The sequence below is a fragment of the Myotis nattereri genome, assembly GCF_964212035.1.
Source record: "Myotis nattereri genome assembly, chromosome: 13".
In the NCBI taxonomy this organism is placed as follows: Eukaryota; Metazoa; Chordata; class Mammalia; order Chiroptera; family Vespertilionidae; genus Myotis; species Myotis nattereri.
Window position 1 is genome coordinate 53,143,943 of NC_138088.1, and position 17,393 is coordinate 53,161,335.

At 37.1% G+C, this 17,393-nt stretch overlaps 1 protein-coding gene across 1 annotated transcript in view; it reads left to right on the forward strand.

The window, feature by feature from the left end:
- Positions 1 to 17,393, forward strand: part of ATRNL1 (attractin like 1) — a gene marked incomplete at both ends in the record, with an annotated part of 457,232 nt that overhangs the window by 272,982 nt on the left and 166,857 nt on the right. The window contains one exon of the mRNA XM_081105367.1: positions 6,990 to 7,097. Coding sequence (XP_080961493.1) covers positions 6,990 to 7,097 — 108 coding nt within the window. The remainder of the gene's footprint in view (positions 1 to 6,989; positions 7,098 to 17,393) is intronic.

Sequence of the window (17,393 nt, forward strand, 5' to 3'; positions counted from 1 at the left end):
GAGCCACACTGGCCAGCCAATTTCTCTTAACTTTGATGAAACCAAAGTATCTTTTGACAATTCTTCTCCTTGCCACCTTGCTTAATAAGACTTGGCCTTTTCTCTGTTTCTTGAAAACTTGAAGCTCAGACTTGCCTCAGGAACTTTGCATCTGCTGACCCCTCTGCCTGAAATATTCTTTCCTGGCTTCCCTTGTTTCACTTACCCAGCATTCCGCTGTCCCGGTTGTTTCTGCCCTTTGTGTAGTTCAGTGGGCCGTGTGACTATTTCTGAGAAGTGATGTGTGTCGCTTCTGGGCTGAGGCATGGAGAAGTCCATACAGGATTCACTAGTCTCTTTTCTTCATTCACATTCAAGCAGTTCTTGGGTTGAGATGGCAGAGCCTCAAGAGTGAAGCAGTCTGTATTGCTGAATTGCCAGACGGGAGTTACCTGGACCTAAAGAAGATTTTCTATGAGCAAGAAATACACTTTTCTATGTTAAATTTCTGAGTGGGGGACGCATGCCTATGCTGACTGAGTGTCCAAGGAATCAGGTCAACTGTCATTTCCTCAGAGGTCTGTGATCACTGCAAAGCACTTCCTCTCTCTACTGCCTCCCTGTCCTCCATCAATTTCATGTCTCCTATAGCGATTTTTTCTGTAAAATTTTTATTAGTTTATATAAGAATAGGTTGGACAAATAAGACATCTATGTACTATTAATTATGTTTTTTTTAGGGCTCAGAGTAATCTTTAAAATTGGCAATAAGCATTTAATTTTTTGGCTTTTCATTTTAATTTCAGTAAGTGCAAAACAATCAAAATGAAATGCCGTCCTGCAATGGTCTATTGTATTTCCTATTGCTCACCAGAAAGAATGGTCTTGTATCAAGCAATCGCTGAGTTTTTGACTCTTCTAGATGAAGCCATTCTGTATGATTTCTTTCATCCGGAAGTGAGATCATCTTTGGCAAAGTCTAAATCAGTGATGCCACCTATGTCAACAAAGAAAGGATTCCAAATCCAGATTTTAATTTCAAAATTGCCTGAAGTAACCTTCCAAAATTCTGCAATATCTTTACATACCTTCAGGCTTGCCCGCTAAGAAATAGATAATAAGGCTTTCAAATCTAGGCTCCATAAATACAGGCATACCTCAAAGATATTGTGGGTTTGGTTCCAGTCCATCACAATAAAATCAGTAACACAATTTTTCAGTGTGTATAAAAGTTGCTGTACACTGTTAAGTGTGTAATAGCATTATGTCTAAAAAAAATTTATTCCTAAAAATTCTAACCATCATTTGAGCCTTCAGTGAGTCATTGTCTTTTGCTGTTGGAGGCTATTGCCTTGATATTGATGGCTGATCTGGGTTGTGATTCCTGAAGGTTGGGGTGGCTGTGGCAATTTCTTAAAGTAAGACAACAATGATGTTTACCATATTGAACACTGCTTTTGTAGCATGAGATGCTGTTTGATAGCATTTTATCCACAGTAAAACATTTTTTAAAAATTGGAGTTAGTCCTCTTAAAACATGCCACTGCTTTATCAACTATAAGGTTATGTAATATTCTAAATTCTTTGTTGTCATTTCAGCAATGTTCCCAGTATCTTCACCAGGAGTATATTCCATCTCATGAAACCACCTTCTTACTCAACTTTTCATCTGTTAAGGTTCCAGTGTGAGATTGGAGCAATTCAGTCACATGCTCAGGCTCCAATTCTAACTTTCGTTCTCTTGCTGTTTCCACCACATCTGCAATTACTTTCTCCACTGAAGTTTTGAGCCCCTCAACGCCATCCATGACAGTTCTTCCAAACTCCTGTTAAAGTTGCTAGTTTGACCTCCTCCCATGAATCGCAAATGTCCTAAATGGCATCTAGAACAGCGAATCCATGCCAGATGGTTTTCAGTTCACTTTGCCCAGATCTGTCAGCGCACTCACTGTATGGCATCTGGAGCCTTATGAAACGCAGCCTGGAAAAGAGTCATTGAAGTAACCTAAGCACTCCCATAGGGTACTAGCATCATTGTCTGTAAAAACCAATTCAGACTAGAAGTCTAGAAGCCAAAGATTCCCAGTATTCTAAGTAAGAGTTTGAGGACTGTCCCTTGCAGATATAGTTATAGAAAATGATAGAATTTCACACTAAATATATTGCAACTTCTCTTTACTTCCTCCAAAAGAACAAAATTGATTGTTTATTTATATTACTCTGTAAATGTATTTGTGTTAGTAAGAGAAATACTCTTTTTTTATTAAATGCTGTTTAATTTCTAATTCAAACACGTTGTTCATTTTATGATGTAAACTCAAGAGTAACGGTAAATCATTTTGATTGCTCCTTTTATACCTTTCCAAAAACTTAGGAATATAATTTTTATTAAAAACATGAATATAGCCTTGGCTGGTTTGGTTCAATGAGTAGAGTATCAGCCTGTGGACTGAAGGGTCCAGGTTTGATTCTGGTCAAGGGCACTGACATGCCCAGGTTGCAGGCTCAATCCCCAGCAGCGGGCGTGCAGGAGGCAGCCAATCAATGATTCTCTCTCATTATTGATGTTTTCCTCTCTCTTCCTCTCCCTTCCTCTCTGAAATCAATAAAAATATTTTTTTTTAAAAAAAGTATATATTATGATGACTTTATGCTGATATTTTTTATAATCTCAGTATTGCGATAAGGTAGATGAGGAGCAATATGAAACTTGACGTTGATTTGAGATAAAGGTCCACAAAATTGTCCCATTCTAAAAAAAATCAATATCCACTTACTTTGGAGGATAAGACATAAATTCTAAAATAATAAAGGACATATCATAGTTTTAAAGGCTAATTCATAATTGAAATTAGTTTTTTCATAACTTGTCTTCACTCACATTCACATGATACAGAGTTTTATATTTTAATCCACTCATTCATTGTTCATTTATCAGATACTGTTGATTGCCAACTATGTGCTGTAGGGAATAAAAACCAAATAAACATAGATATGTGCATTAAAGACTTCAGAGAAGCATGAAGATATAAAGAGATGGTATCACACTAATCTAATAAATAATTCATAAGAACCATGACCACTTCAAGCTTGGGGTGGGGTGAAGGACTTTTGGAAGTGGGAGAAGGATGAATAGAACCTAAACATAGCAAGAAGGAGATATGAAGGCAATTGGGGACAGAGTTAATTACTATTTTGTTGTGTTTTTTATGGATTATTATCCTAAAATCTATTAGGGAGTTGTTTGTATGGCTTTAGGGTGGTTGAAAATTTGGCTAGTATGAAATTTGGAGAATGCTGCAATAATTGAAGTAGTAATATTGAGTAGAAGAATTACATATGTATATACTTGATAGAATTAATATTCTTGGTTGCCATATTGAAGCATCGATTTTTATTTTATTTTTAATTTCAGAATTTGTAAGAGGTTTGAATAGTAAAACAGTTATAGACAACAAACATGTTACTAAGAACATCTCTTTAATTTTTAATTTTTCTTCACAACAATGTTTATGGCAGCATGATTATTATCTATTGTATTACGATCAATTTGTTCTTCTGGCTTTATTTGTCTGTTGAATAATTGGCAATAGCAGATTAGTTATAAAACAGATCATCTGTTATATGGCTTCTTATATGGATGTAGAAAATGTTAGGCTTCATTTTATATAAAAATCATAATCACAAAATAAATTATTTTTTAAAGTTCTTTAAAAAGTACTCTATATTCTTCTAATGTTTAGGTTGAGTTTTTATCATTCTTAGTTGCAATTGGCAGAAAGCAGTTCCAAATCTAAATTTATTTTACCACAATCATGACATTTTCCAACTGTCACATGAATTTGCAGCATTTGTTAAAAGGGAGACCAGTAGAGCTAAATGTGTCACTAGTGCTGGAGGAAACGGGCCTGTGGTAATTAGTGTGCCATCATGAAAGACCAAATTAGTGCTTGAAATTTGACATAATAATTGTACCAATGAATAGTCATAGACTGCTCACAGTGTGCCAGCCTATGCTGAGCAGACCGATTGCATTATCTCATTAGTCCCAACCTTATATTATTATTTTCTTTTTATCCAGAGGAAATAAGCATGAAAAAGACCTAAAAGCTCATTTGGTTATGGTCCATTAGGTAGTGGGTGGAGAAACTGGGACTCAAAACAACCCTCTGAGTTATAGGAGTAGGTATAGGCAATGTTAATGTCCCCACTTCACAGATGGGGAAAATTGAGGCTTCGAGAGGTCTCAATAATTCAATTAAGCTGAAATAGTTACAAGTATACAAACTGGTATTCAGGTCTTTCTGAATAAAGTGCAGCTATATCACCTGTCAGTATTTATATTAAATTTGGACAAAATTTTAAGTTGTAAGCCTGCTGTTTATCTTTTCTTTGTTTTGACATAGAGGGGCCATAAATCGGAAAGTAATGCATACAGATATTAAGTGGCAAAAGAGGGGACAATTGTTGAGGATACTGAGGGCCAGTTATTTGTAGCAGATAATATTGTCATCCCATTATATTATTTTAGGCCATCACCTCAAAGATTCCCAGTCAGAACATTTACATTAATTTCTCAAAGTCAGAAATTCAGTATGCTGGCTAGAGTCCTTGAACCAGCCCTCTCCTGAGTACCTTGGAGTAAATTCATCCAGTTAATTCCTTATTTGTGTCCTTCACTGTATATCACCTTCTGCCCTAATTAATTTTATCTTAGTGTGTGTTGTTTACAAACTATAGGGTTAGGTACTGGGCAAGAAAATTGTTTTTTTTTTTCCTTCTTTGTAAAGAGTACTATACTAGGCATTCAGTTCTTTAAAAAAATAATTGAAATGCAAAGCTCAGAAGACAAACTGGAATTTTAAAAAATAATTTTGTATTCTAATAAATAAAAAGATGAACAATAACTATGACTGTCACTGATTTTTCTTTATTATAAATGTTAGGGTAACAATAATATATTATATTTCAGAAACTATTTTTTGTCAGAGATAGTAAATTTGGAATATTTATAGATTTATATTACAGTTTGTGGTATTGACTATTCATTAATTATATTTTGTAGACCTTTTAAGTGTAGGATAAAGGTAAGATGAGGAAACAGAAACTTCATTTTGTTAAAAATCATGTAATTGTATGAGCTACCATTTGTTAACTGAGGACAACTAGTATTAATAAAGAAACTTTTTAATACAAATGTTAGAAAATTGTTTTCAAACCTAAATTATAATTTACAATTTTCTCAAAGCTATTTGCATATTACTATAGGAAAGTTACTTTGTATAGTGTGTGTGCGCACACACATTTGTGTTTTTACTAGAGACAGAGAGCATGGTGTTTTCTATAGTTGGTATCCCTTGTCATCCTATATAATAAGAGCCTAATATGCAAATTGTCCCCTCGACCTGGAGCTCGACCAGGAGTTCGACCAGGGGGCCGTGGTGACAAGCAGCCCGGGAGAAGGGCAGCCCCGGCCAGCAACCACTAGGGACCCTGCCCGTGCACGAATTTCATGTACTGGGCCTCTAGTTTGAAATAACATTACATTTGCATTCTGCGTAGACATTATTCAGATCAGTTGGCCTCTCCCATTGAGAAAGGCACAAATAAGACTCTACTTGCTAGCAGCTGTATTTTAAATAAATTTTGAGTTTATATTAAAACTAATAATTTGGTGATTTAGATCACATTTGTGTTTACTTTAAATGTTTTAGTACATCTTCCTTACTTCCTTTTTTTTTTAAAGGAAAACCATTACTCCATAATAGTTGTATTATTTTTATCCCATATTGGCACGTGGATGGTCTCTTTTTAATAATAACAAAGCAAGGCCTTAAGTTCTGTTTTAGCTGCACATTTCATGAATAGCATCACTGCTGTGCCACAAGTGTTAGAACAAAATTTTAGATAATGAACTGCCATCAGGCATTGCCTGGCATCCCTTCATCATCTAAAAGGGAATTTTATGAATGATGCATTTCAGTACTCTATACATGTACATTCATAGACCACTTAGCATTTTAAGTTAATGCCAGTGAACTTAACAAATCTCAGTGAATAATGAAGCCCTTCATTGTGTTCAAGGGTTTTGCCTTTCTTCAGTGACATAGTTTTCTTCTCATTTGAAAGGGTATTTAATTGCATTGCTCATCCACTTTTAATATTTAATAATAGTTGTATCAGCTGTATAGAATGAGAAGGGCACAATTTGCAAAATCTAGTGCCGGTCATCAATTTTTTCTTATCATGACTTAATGAATATTATAATTTCAAGGAGAGGCAGAAATATAAAGTTGCTTGAACATTGGTTGGGACTTGCTAGTTTATTGGCTTGGCCGAAGCCCAGAATAGGCAAATGGGGAAAGAAACAAATATCTGGGGGTGGAGCTCTGGCACAAAATTTTTGCGACACACTACTCATTCCTCATTTCAAACCATGAACATGGAGGCTTTGAATAATGTTCTAAATGCTGCCAGTAACAACTGCTGGTTCCATAGCAATGGATAGGGGACCTTGATGACTTACCAGGCTTAGTCTTGGAAGGCATATGTTCCTTTCATCTCTATTAACGCATTCTGACAACTTTTCGTTAACTTTCCTTAAACATTTTTACTGTTGTTTGCTTTCAGCTGAGACAAAAGCATGAGTTAGAGCGGGAGAAACTTGGCATGGCCATTATCATAATAGCACTTCTCACTTAAGCAACACCTCTTACTGGAAGTTTTCAAAATGCTTTGAGCACATTTCATTAGGCCTGCTGGATGGAGGTCAGGGAGAAGTTCATGGCAGGCCATTCATTGTAGGTCATTCACTTAAAGCCTCTATGGCATGTACTGGTAATCCAGGCCATGGAGAAAAAACAATTTTCATGTTGAGTGATGTAGATATGAATATGTGCACTAGCTGATTTTTAAATTTTGACTGTCATTTGTTAAAAATAGAACAAGATATTGTTGAATTTAATGTGTGTAAACCTGTGTTAAAACAAATCATTTTTAACTCTCGCCAGCAACTGCTTCGAGAACGACAGCAGATGGCCAGCCGTCCCTTTGCCTCTGTGGACGTAGCACTGGAAGTAGGAGCCGAACAAGCAGACTTTCTGCGAGGGCCAGTAGAGGTAGGAACAGTGGTGCTGAAAGGGGGCCGCTGTGATTTGCATATTTATATCTCTTCTCCAATCTGCATCTGCTCCTGAAGCCAAACGGAGTCTGATTATCTAGAGTTGACAAGATTCCACTACATATATTATGCCATTTTCAAGGCACATGGTTTTAATAGTATGACATGAGCCGTAACAAAAGCCACTGGAGAATCTATTAGCCTAGGCTCACCTGACAGCCTTTTCCCAACAGATAGGAGCCAAAGGAATTTAAAATATATATATGATGGAAGAAACAAAGCGACTATATTTAGTCCTTGGATACACAATGCTCCTTAATTAATGATTCACTTCTATATTAACAAAGTTGACTCTAAAAGGTGGGTGGAGATGGTTGCATTTTAATTACGTAGTTTCACTTTTGAATGTTAAGAATTGTAGAATACAGTGAATATTTTTATTTGTGGTAATGACAGTATTAGTATATTCTTTTATTGCAAATGCAGAAATAGAGTACGGTGAAGGAGAAATCATCATGTGCAAGTAAATGTGGAATTAGGATCCTGAAGTAATGCATGAGGTGGTTTTTGAAAATAATAATCCCCAAAGAGGAAAACTCCACAGATTGTTATTAGTGACTAATCAAAGCATTTAGAGGCAGAGTAATTTGCTGGTATGTTTATTACTTTTGTATTTATATTTTATATATAGTAAGCTGATTAAGTAGGAAGATTAAGACACAATGTAGATTGGAAATAATTTTATTCCCTTTTATAAAAATGCCCTCATGTGACTAATTTCAGGTTGCTATTTTGCTTTTCTACAAGAAAAGCGAGGACTATAAAAATAGACTCCTTCAAAAATTTAGGAATAAATATAATTGATTCATGGGCACTATACAAAGGCCAGTATTTAGAGGACAGTTGCCTGTGGATTTTTTTAGCTCCTTGATTTTTAACTTGTGCAGCTCACAGATTACTTGAACATTAGGAAGCTTGGAACATTAGGAAGGTTGTGTGTCTGTCTCCCATTACTGGGGGAGAAATGGGAAGAGAGGCAGAATGGTTAAATGAAAGTTATAGTAAGTGCTTTCATTTCATTTTGACCCCATTTTCAAGTAGCTTTAGTAAAAATATTTTAACAAAACCTGGACTATTTGAATGCAACTTCTGTTTTCTCCCTCAACTATTTAAAACATTCTCAAATACTGCTAAAGCTCAAGTAAGGAGAAAAATGATGAATGTAAATAAGACACACATAGGCCAAGGAGGACTAGGACTAATCAAAGAACTAGAAAGCACAGATTTAAGGAACAAATGTGGTTAACATACATATACATGTCAATTGCTGCTTAATAGTGTTCAAGGATGCGTTTATGTGTGTATGTGCTCATAATTATTCTCTCTTATTTTTTTCTAAATTTTATTTCTTTTGTTTTCATTGCAGTGGTTTTTAATCTTAAATTTTATTTTGTAGAGTTTTAAATGTTCTACCTCTCCTTTCTTTTAGTTCATATTTCCCTGTTAGTCCTTATTATATTCCTTTGTTTTCATTTTCTTTTCCTTTTGTCTCACACCTATATTTTGTAGAAAAAACTGTTAGCTTTTTATCCGTCCCCCCTCCCGTCACTCTGCGAGTCTGTGTTTTAATTGGTAATCTGTTTACACCGACAGTAATTACTTTTCCACCAAGGCTTATTTTGGCGACTTCGTTGTGTGTGTGTGTGTGTGTGTGTGTGTGTGTGTGTGTGTGTGGTGGTGGTGGTGGTGGTGGTGGTGATGGTGGTGGTGGTGGTGGTGGTGGTGATGGTGGTGGTGGTGGTGGTGGTGGTGATGGTGGTGGTGGTGGTGGTGGTGGTGGTGGTGGTGATGGTGGTGGTGGTGGTGGTGGTGATGGTGGTGGTGGTGGTGGTGGTGGTGGTGGTGGTGGTGGTGATGGTGGTGATGGTGGTGGTGATGGTGGTGGTGATGGTGGTGGTGGTGATGGTGGTGGTGGTGGTGGTGGTGGTGGTGGTGGTGGTGGTGATGGTGGTGGTGGTGGTGGTGGTGATGGTGGTGGTGGTGGTGGTGGTGGTGGTGATGGTGGTGGTGGTGGTGGTGGTGGTGGTGGTGGTGGTGGTTGTTAGTAGCCTTGCTTTTTTGTTCTTTTTCCAATTTCTTTTGGATAAATTGATTTTCTTCTACTAAACTGAGCATTTCATATTTTGTTTCTGTGTTTCTCTTTGCTATTCCTTCTCAAGATTCATAATGATGCTTATTTTTCCCTATCAATGTCTAAAGCTCATTAATAAACATTCCTGCCTAGTCCATCGCAAGCAAAATTTATACTTTAGCATGCTCTCAGCTCCCACTATTCCTCCCACCCCTTGTTAAGTGCATGGAATAATTGATACATATATTATAAGTGTCTCTATTTTTATTATGACATGTTTAAATAACAATAAACTCTCTTTGTTCTCCTTAACTTTCTATATCTAGTTTTTTGCACATGGATTTATTTCATATTTCACTAGAGTAAATCCTTCATGAGATTTTTTCAAAGAGAAATTTTATGTGGCATATTCTTTGAAACCTTAAGTGCCTACCAATATATTTATTTTGTCCTCACATGTAAAGAACAGTTTAGTTATATATAAATTTCAGTATCAAATATCTCTTCTTCGAAACTTTAAGTATATTACGCCATTGTCTCAAGTCTGATGTTGGTTTGATTCTTTGTACTTGTTTGTTTGTTTGTTTTTTGGCACCTTTCAGAATTTTCTCTTGTTTTTCAATGATCTTACATTTCTCTCTGATAGTATAAATTCTCCTATTTGGCACTCTGCGCAGTTTTTTAAGTCTGCACACCTTTGCTTTGTATAATTCTGGCTAACTTTTGGTTACTATTTCTTTATTCTCTCTCCTTCTGGAATCTCCACTAGATACCCTAGACACTTACAGGTGCGTTGTGTGAGTCCAAGGCAGACACAGTGAGCCCCTCGCAGGCTGAGCATCGCTGCCCTCACTCTCGGGGCAGGGGCAGCGTGAGCCCTGCTCCTGCTGCTGGGCACAGCCAGGGACGCCCCGGCTTCCTTCCTGGACAGCAGTTCCAGCAGCTGGTCTGAGCAGCGTGTTCACTTTCCTGGGGTTTCTTATTTTTCAGAGTGTTACAGCTGTCTTGTGATATAGCTGGTGTTTTAATTATTTTATTAACATATACCATTCATATTTTGACTATATAACTAATAAATCATCACTATAGAAAAAAATACAGAAATAAATAAAATTAAAATCTTCCATAATCCTACCACCCATAAGTAGCCACTGCCAGAAATTGTTTTTTTTCCAGTAACATTTTCCTTTTGCATGTACGTAGTTTTAGAAAATCGAGAGTATATTCTCCATGAGATTTTACATTCTGGTGTTTTTTTTTTCCATCACTCTCCTCTTCAGGCTCACTCAGGGCCTGGAGCATCCCCTTCTTGCCTACAATATAAGAAATGTTTTGAATTGCATTTTATTAAGCATCTACTTACGTTGCATTGAGAGAGCCATACTCAACCATTTTGTTTATATGAAAATTGTTCTGGCTTTTGGCTTTCATGCTCACACTGAGAAATCTAACAGTGTAATGGTCATTTCCTCATAGTTTATCCAGCTTTTCTTCCCAATAACTCTTAAAATCTCTTTGTCTTTGGTGTTCTGCAGTTTTATTATGGTTTTCCTGAGCATCAATTTATTTATTTTTTAATCTCATGGACTATTTTGAGCTTCTTATGACTAATATAAAGAATATAAAGATGAAAATGAACAAAACCAGCAAGAGGATAAACCCAGTTTCACCTCTCAGTGTCTGATATGATAAAGAGAAACATTTACAAAAGGCTTATGACCATGATCGCCTGTATTCCTATTGGCTGTCATTCAGCAGAGCAATGCACTACTTAAGGACACAGTCATGTCACAGTTAAGCAATGGTAGCATGAACTATTTTTATACAGCAGTCTTTCAAGTAAGAAGTGGCTATGTAAAGTAGCCTATAATATCATTTATTGGAAAGTAATAAGTACAGTTTAGCATTTCTTGGGGATAGTGTTTCAACTCTGAGTAAAAGACTGAATTTCCAACCCCACCCCCATCCTTCATCTACCCTCAGATAAAACAGGTATATTGGACCCATCAAAAAAAAACTGTGCTCAGCAGAACATACAGACTGTGAAACATAGAAGGGTATTGAGTACTGTCAAGTACTTACCACACATTCCTAGTATATATTTTAAAATATTAATGCTTACTATATTGACATCAAACTAATATGAATATCTTAATACTAGTTAATCAGTGTTAACAGCAACAAAAGTAGTTATATTTTTGGCTCCTTTTCCTAATCTTTAGATTATCTTGGAGCATCCTTGTGTGGTGGCAGCATATAATAGTTATTTTATGATTTTTGTTTAAATATTTTATTAGGCTATAGTTCCCTGTGACAGTTGTTATTACACTAAGTTGATGTTTCTATTTATTTGCTTACATTTCATTTAAAATGGGTTAGTAATTTAACTTGTATTTTCTACTTTCTATTACATGCATTAGTAGATAATATGATCAGGTTCATATATCCTCAATGAAATAGCTGACTCTAAGAATTCTATAAAATACCATTAAATCAAGTAGAAATCCTATAAAGTGAAATTCCAGATATTGGAAGTATTGTGCGAGATATTTTAAATGTAGAATCTAAGAAACCAATAATGGTATACTCTAGGTAAACATTTTCATATGTTCTCATATTTTGCTTAGAAAATAAAATAGCAACTGGGTTAAAATTTAGGATATTTAATATGAAAATTTACCTCAAGTCTTAGTATACACTTTTCTTTTAATCAAGAGTCATAGTTCTACACTTTTATACCAGAGATGCTTGTTCATATTTAAGCCTTTTAATTTGTTGGTATTTATTGTATAAGCCTCTTTTAATTTTTGGTTCATGATGAAAGGCTCTGGTTGAACCATTAATGACATGTAAAAATACGATAAACTAAATATAACATAGGTAAAGTTTAGGTAAAATTTTTCATGGAGGAGAAGCTGTTATTTAAGACCATTGCCATTCCCAATACATCTTTTTTTCTTTCTTTTTTTAAAATATATTTTATTGATTTCAGAGAGGAAGGGAGAGATAGAAACATCAATGAAGAGAGAGAATCACTGGTCAGCTGCCTCCTACACCTCCCCCCCCCCACCCCCCCCCCCACACACACACATACTCGGGATTAAGCCCACAACCCAGGCATGTGCCCTTGGCCGGAATCGAAACTGGGACCCTTCAGTTCGCAGGCCAATGCCCTATCCATTGAGCCAAACCAGCCAGGGCCCCAATACATCTTAAGAAACAAAAGCAGAGAACCACAGGAACGCTGGCTGAGTGGAAGTCCTACAACTAGGAGGAAAGAGAAACGCATATGGACACTCAGAGGAGGCACAGTGCTGAAGTCAAATGCTGAGGTGCGGAGTGCGCGGAGCGGGCTGGCGGCGGAGGGTGCGGTTGGTGTTTTCAATCGGGAGGGAGTCGCAGACTCTGAGCTCCAGATCCTGGCGAGTCCTTAGGGACCCAGACTCAAACGGGAGAAGCGGGACTGTCTGGATTCGGTCAGAGCTAGTGTAGCTTTCTCTCCGAGCTTTGCAGCGGGTGCTGGGACTCAGAGAGGCAGAGCCCCTGGGGACAGGGCTGAGAGCCGCCATAACTGCTCTCTCCGGCCCACCCTGTTGATCCTGTGCGACCCGCCCCGCCCAAGCCCTGCACAGAGCCATTTTCGGGATAGCCTCAGGCAAAGGCTAGATTAGCACCTCCCTAGAGGACAGAAGTTCTCTCACTGCAGACACAGCTGATTCTCATAGCCACTTGGCCTGGAGGTCAAACCCTCCCTGGAATTAGCTACAACAATCAAGATTTAACTATAAGACTGCTCACAAAGACCACTAAGGGGTGCACCGAGGAAGCATAACAAAATGCGGAGACAAAGAAACAGGACAAAATTGTCAATGGAAGATATAGAGTTCAGAACCACACTTTTAAGGTCTCTCAAGAACTGTTTAGAAGCCGCCGATAAACTTAATGAGATCTACAAGAAAACTAATGAGACCCTCGATCTTATATTGGGGAACCAACTAGAAATTAAGCATACACGGACTGAAATAACGAATATTATACAGACTCCCGACAGCAGACCAGAGGAGCGCAAGAATCAAGTCAATGATTTGAAATGCGAGGGAGCAAAAAACACCCAACCGGAAAAGCAAAATGAAAAAAGAATCCAAAAATGCGAGGATAGTGTAAGGAGCCTCTGGGACAGCTTCAAGCGTACCAACATCAGAATTATAGGGGTGCCAGAAGATGAGAGAGAGCAAGACATTGAAAACCTATTTGAAGAAATAATGACAGAAAACTTCCCCCACCTGGTGAAAGAAATGGACTTACAGATCCAAGAAGCGCGGAGAACCCCAAACAAAAGGAATCCAAAGAGGACCACACCAAGACACATCATCATTAAAATGCCAAGAGCAAAAGATAAACAGAGAATCTTAAAAACAGCAAGAGAAAGAAACTCAGTTACCTACAAGGGAATACCCATACGACTGTCAGCTGATTTCTCAACAGAAACTTTGCAGGCCAGAAGGGAGTGGCAAGAAATATTCAAAGTGATGAATACCAAGAATCTACAACCAAGATTACTTTATCCAGCAAAGCTATCATTCAGAATTGAAGGTCAGATAAAGAGCTTCACAGATAAGGAAAAGCTAAAGGAGTTCATCACCACCAAACCAGGATTATATGAAATGCTGAAAGGTATCCTTTAAGAAGAGGAAGAGGAAGAAAAAGGTAAAGATACAAATTATGAACAACAAATATGCATCTATCAACAAGTGAATCTAAGAATCAAGTGAATAAATAATCTGATGAACAGAATGAACTGTTGATTATAATAGAATCAGGGACATAGGGAATGAACTGACTATTCTTGTGGGGTGGGGAAAGGGGTGTGGGAGATGCGGGAAGAGACTGGACAAAAATCGTGCACCTATGGATGAGGACAGTGGGTGGGGAGTGAGGGCGGAGGGTGGGGCGGGAACTGGGAGGAGGGGAGTTATGGGGGGGAAAAAAAGAGGAGCAAATGTAATAATCTGAACAATAAAGATTTAATTAAAAAAAAAAAAAGAAACAAAAGCAAAAATGGCCCAGTATCATCTTTACATATTTCATCATGGAAAGTCCATCTTAGAAAGAAATTATATAAGAGGTACTGTTGATATTTTTGTATTTTGTTTTGTCATTCTAATACGTGTGTGGTGGACGTCATTGTTGGATTTGGTTTTGAGGAGGCCTGCATTTCTATGTAGGTGGAACTTGTCTACCCATTTATAGGTATGCTTATTTTCAAATGTTGGTTTGTTCATAGACATTAACTGAGGAATATTGTAAAATAAGAGGCAGGGAACAGGGGGGTATCTAATATGTGCCTGTAAAACAAGAATCTGGAAATGCAGCTTTGGAAAAATACCTTCATAAAACAGTTGTGTTTTTCCAGCTGCTTCGGAGGCCCTTTTTAAGTGAAATGACTTCATTAAATAAGAAATAAAATATTAAAATCTAAGATGAATTTGTAGCGTTTCTAATAGGCCATTTTAAGCATACAAGAGAAATGAATCATATCTCTCAGCCTGAACAATTGGTGACTCAGAGCTAATCTTGTTGCATCTCTGCCCTCCTTTCCTCAGTCGCCCCCCAAGTGATTATTATGAAGCAAGTCCCAGGCGTCAAAGATTAAATTTTAATTGAATCTCACAGTCCTTGGTTTATCATTTTAGTATTGGAAAAAGAACTTTTGAAATGTTTAAATTTTAAAAATTAATTTATTGTGTTTATCTCTAAGGTTTTTTTATTCTTTTGGTTTATCCTATTTATGTGTAAATTGTAAAGTATTTGCTAGGTATATCCTTCCAGGCATTTATTCAATAAGCAATAGGAAATCATCACACCTGAGTGGGAATAAAAACTCATTAAGTGATATTGTTTTACTTTATTAGCATATTATGTATATCATTGCTTTAGTAGCATTGCTGCGACATTAAATTATAAGAACTGTAGGTTTTGCTTAATGGAAGGTGCTACTTAAATTAACAATATAGGTCATTTGATCTATTTTTTATTTACTCTATTATATTTTTAAATTACACATTGACTATAATCCTAGGAGTACTTTCTTAATTCTTATTAGAATACTAATATTTCTCACTGGGAAGCTCAACTGAAAGGCATAACCAGCTTTAATTAACAATAAAAAGAGAGAAAGAAAAAGAAACTCCACATCATTAGGAATTCTGATTTTTGCCACTCTAATGGAAAGACCATGAGCAAAATGGGGTTAGTCAGATATGAGAAGTGATAGCAAACATGGTAGGGGCCACCTGTGACAAGCTACAAAAATTGGGGAAGTAACCTTGACATATTTCAGTCCAAGTATGAGTAGCTATAGTTAATTATATTCTAGACAGTATCCATTACCAAAGATGTAGGGCCAAATTAACTCTAATGTTGCACTCATCACAAGACATTCCACAGCTAGCAATAACATTAAGATAATGCTGTTAAAATAAGAATTCCAATTATAAGGCAGATGAGACTGTGAAAAACATGACAGCCGTAATGAGCAGTAGGAGTTGGTATTCACTTTGATAGGAACATAGTTATTATGGATAGAGAGGAAACAAAACACAGCCCGCAGCCTTTTCCTCTTGTCATATCACCCTCTATGGATAGCAGCTTTGGGTTCAAATTCATTGCTATTTATTTTCCCAGGTTGGTGCCAGGATGATGATCTTACAGCTGTAGCTAGAACACCCTCAGTCTCTGTACTGCTTCATTCTTTCCAATAGCTGTAAGCATTTTCTTATTTGTTTTTTTTATTAAATTTATTGGGGTGACAATGGTTAATAAGATTATATAGATTCCAAGTGTGTATTTCTATGACACATGAGCTGTATATTGCATTGTGTGCTCACCACCCAAAGTCAAATCATCTTCCGTCACCACATACTTGGTCCCTTTACCCTTTACTACCCGCCTACTCCCCTCCCCTCTGGTAACCACCATACTGTTGTCTGTGTCTTGAGTTTCAGTTTTATGTCCCACATATGAGTGAAATCATATGGTTCTTAGGTTTTCTGCCTGACTTATTTCACTTAGCATAATATTCTCAAGGTCCATCTATGTTGTCTCTGATAGCAGTATTTCTTATTTATTTTTATCACATATTTGTTTAAAAAAAGGTATGGGGGGAATCAAGGTGTGAGTCCCTTCTTGCAGGTGAGAAAACTAGATCAGTAACTCAGTGGTACCAATTCTGAATAGATTCAAATGACTTGAAAGATCACCAACTGCTTATTAAGGGGATGATTTTAACCAAAGCACGTGTAATGAATATCACGCAAGTACAGCGTCATGCCCTGTGTTGTATTAGACATACCCTTGTTTTTTACTTTACAGCGGTAGGAAGAGACAGAACTGGAGACTGTCACTGGTGGGAATAGTAATATCAGCGGAGCACAGGCTGCCTTTGACAGCTCTCTGTCCTTTGTAGCCCCTCTGCACGAAGCCACTCCTACAGTGACTGTCCCCACTAGCTTTGTAAGTCAAGCCTGTGAATCGTGTACAATGTAGTGTTCATTGATCGCCTGGTGTGGTTTAACCTAGAAACCTACCGTTGGGCAAGTTCCGCCTGTTGAAGCTCAGTCTAACCTGCTCTGAAGCTTCAAGGCTGTTTTATACAATTAAGGAGAACTTAGAGGTCCCGCCGCTCATCTGACCTATAATTCATTTTATCAGAGTTTTAGCATTAAGCGGCATCACTTTTGCCTCTCTGTTGTGCGCTGTTAGGGATTATAGTTTCTTCTTGTTCACTTTTTGTTTTTTTCCATTTCATGAGCCCAATAGAAATTTTTCTTTGCATAAAGAATAAACCTATCTGAAAATCTGGGCTATTTTTAAAGGTTAGGACTCTCTTCTGCTCCTGGAAAATCCTAAATACTATTTTGGTTTTCATTTACTCTATATGTCACCATTTATTCACCACTTATAGAATTAATGTAAATATTTCCCTCCATCTCTTTGTAAATACATTTCTCATAAAGCATTTTCATCTACATTGCTTGCTCTAGAGCATGACCAATTTTCATAATCCTCCCTACAATACGCAGTATAATACCCATAATGCGGGTGCTGTCTACTCTCATATTTGCTTAATCTGTCATCAGAGGGAGCATGGCCAATGCCTTTAAG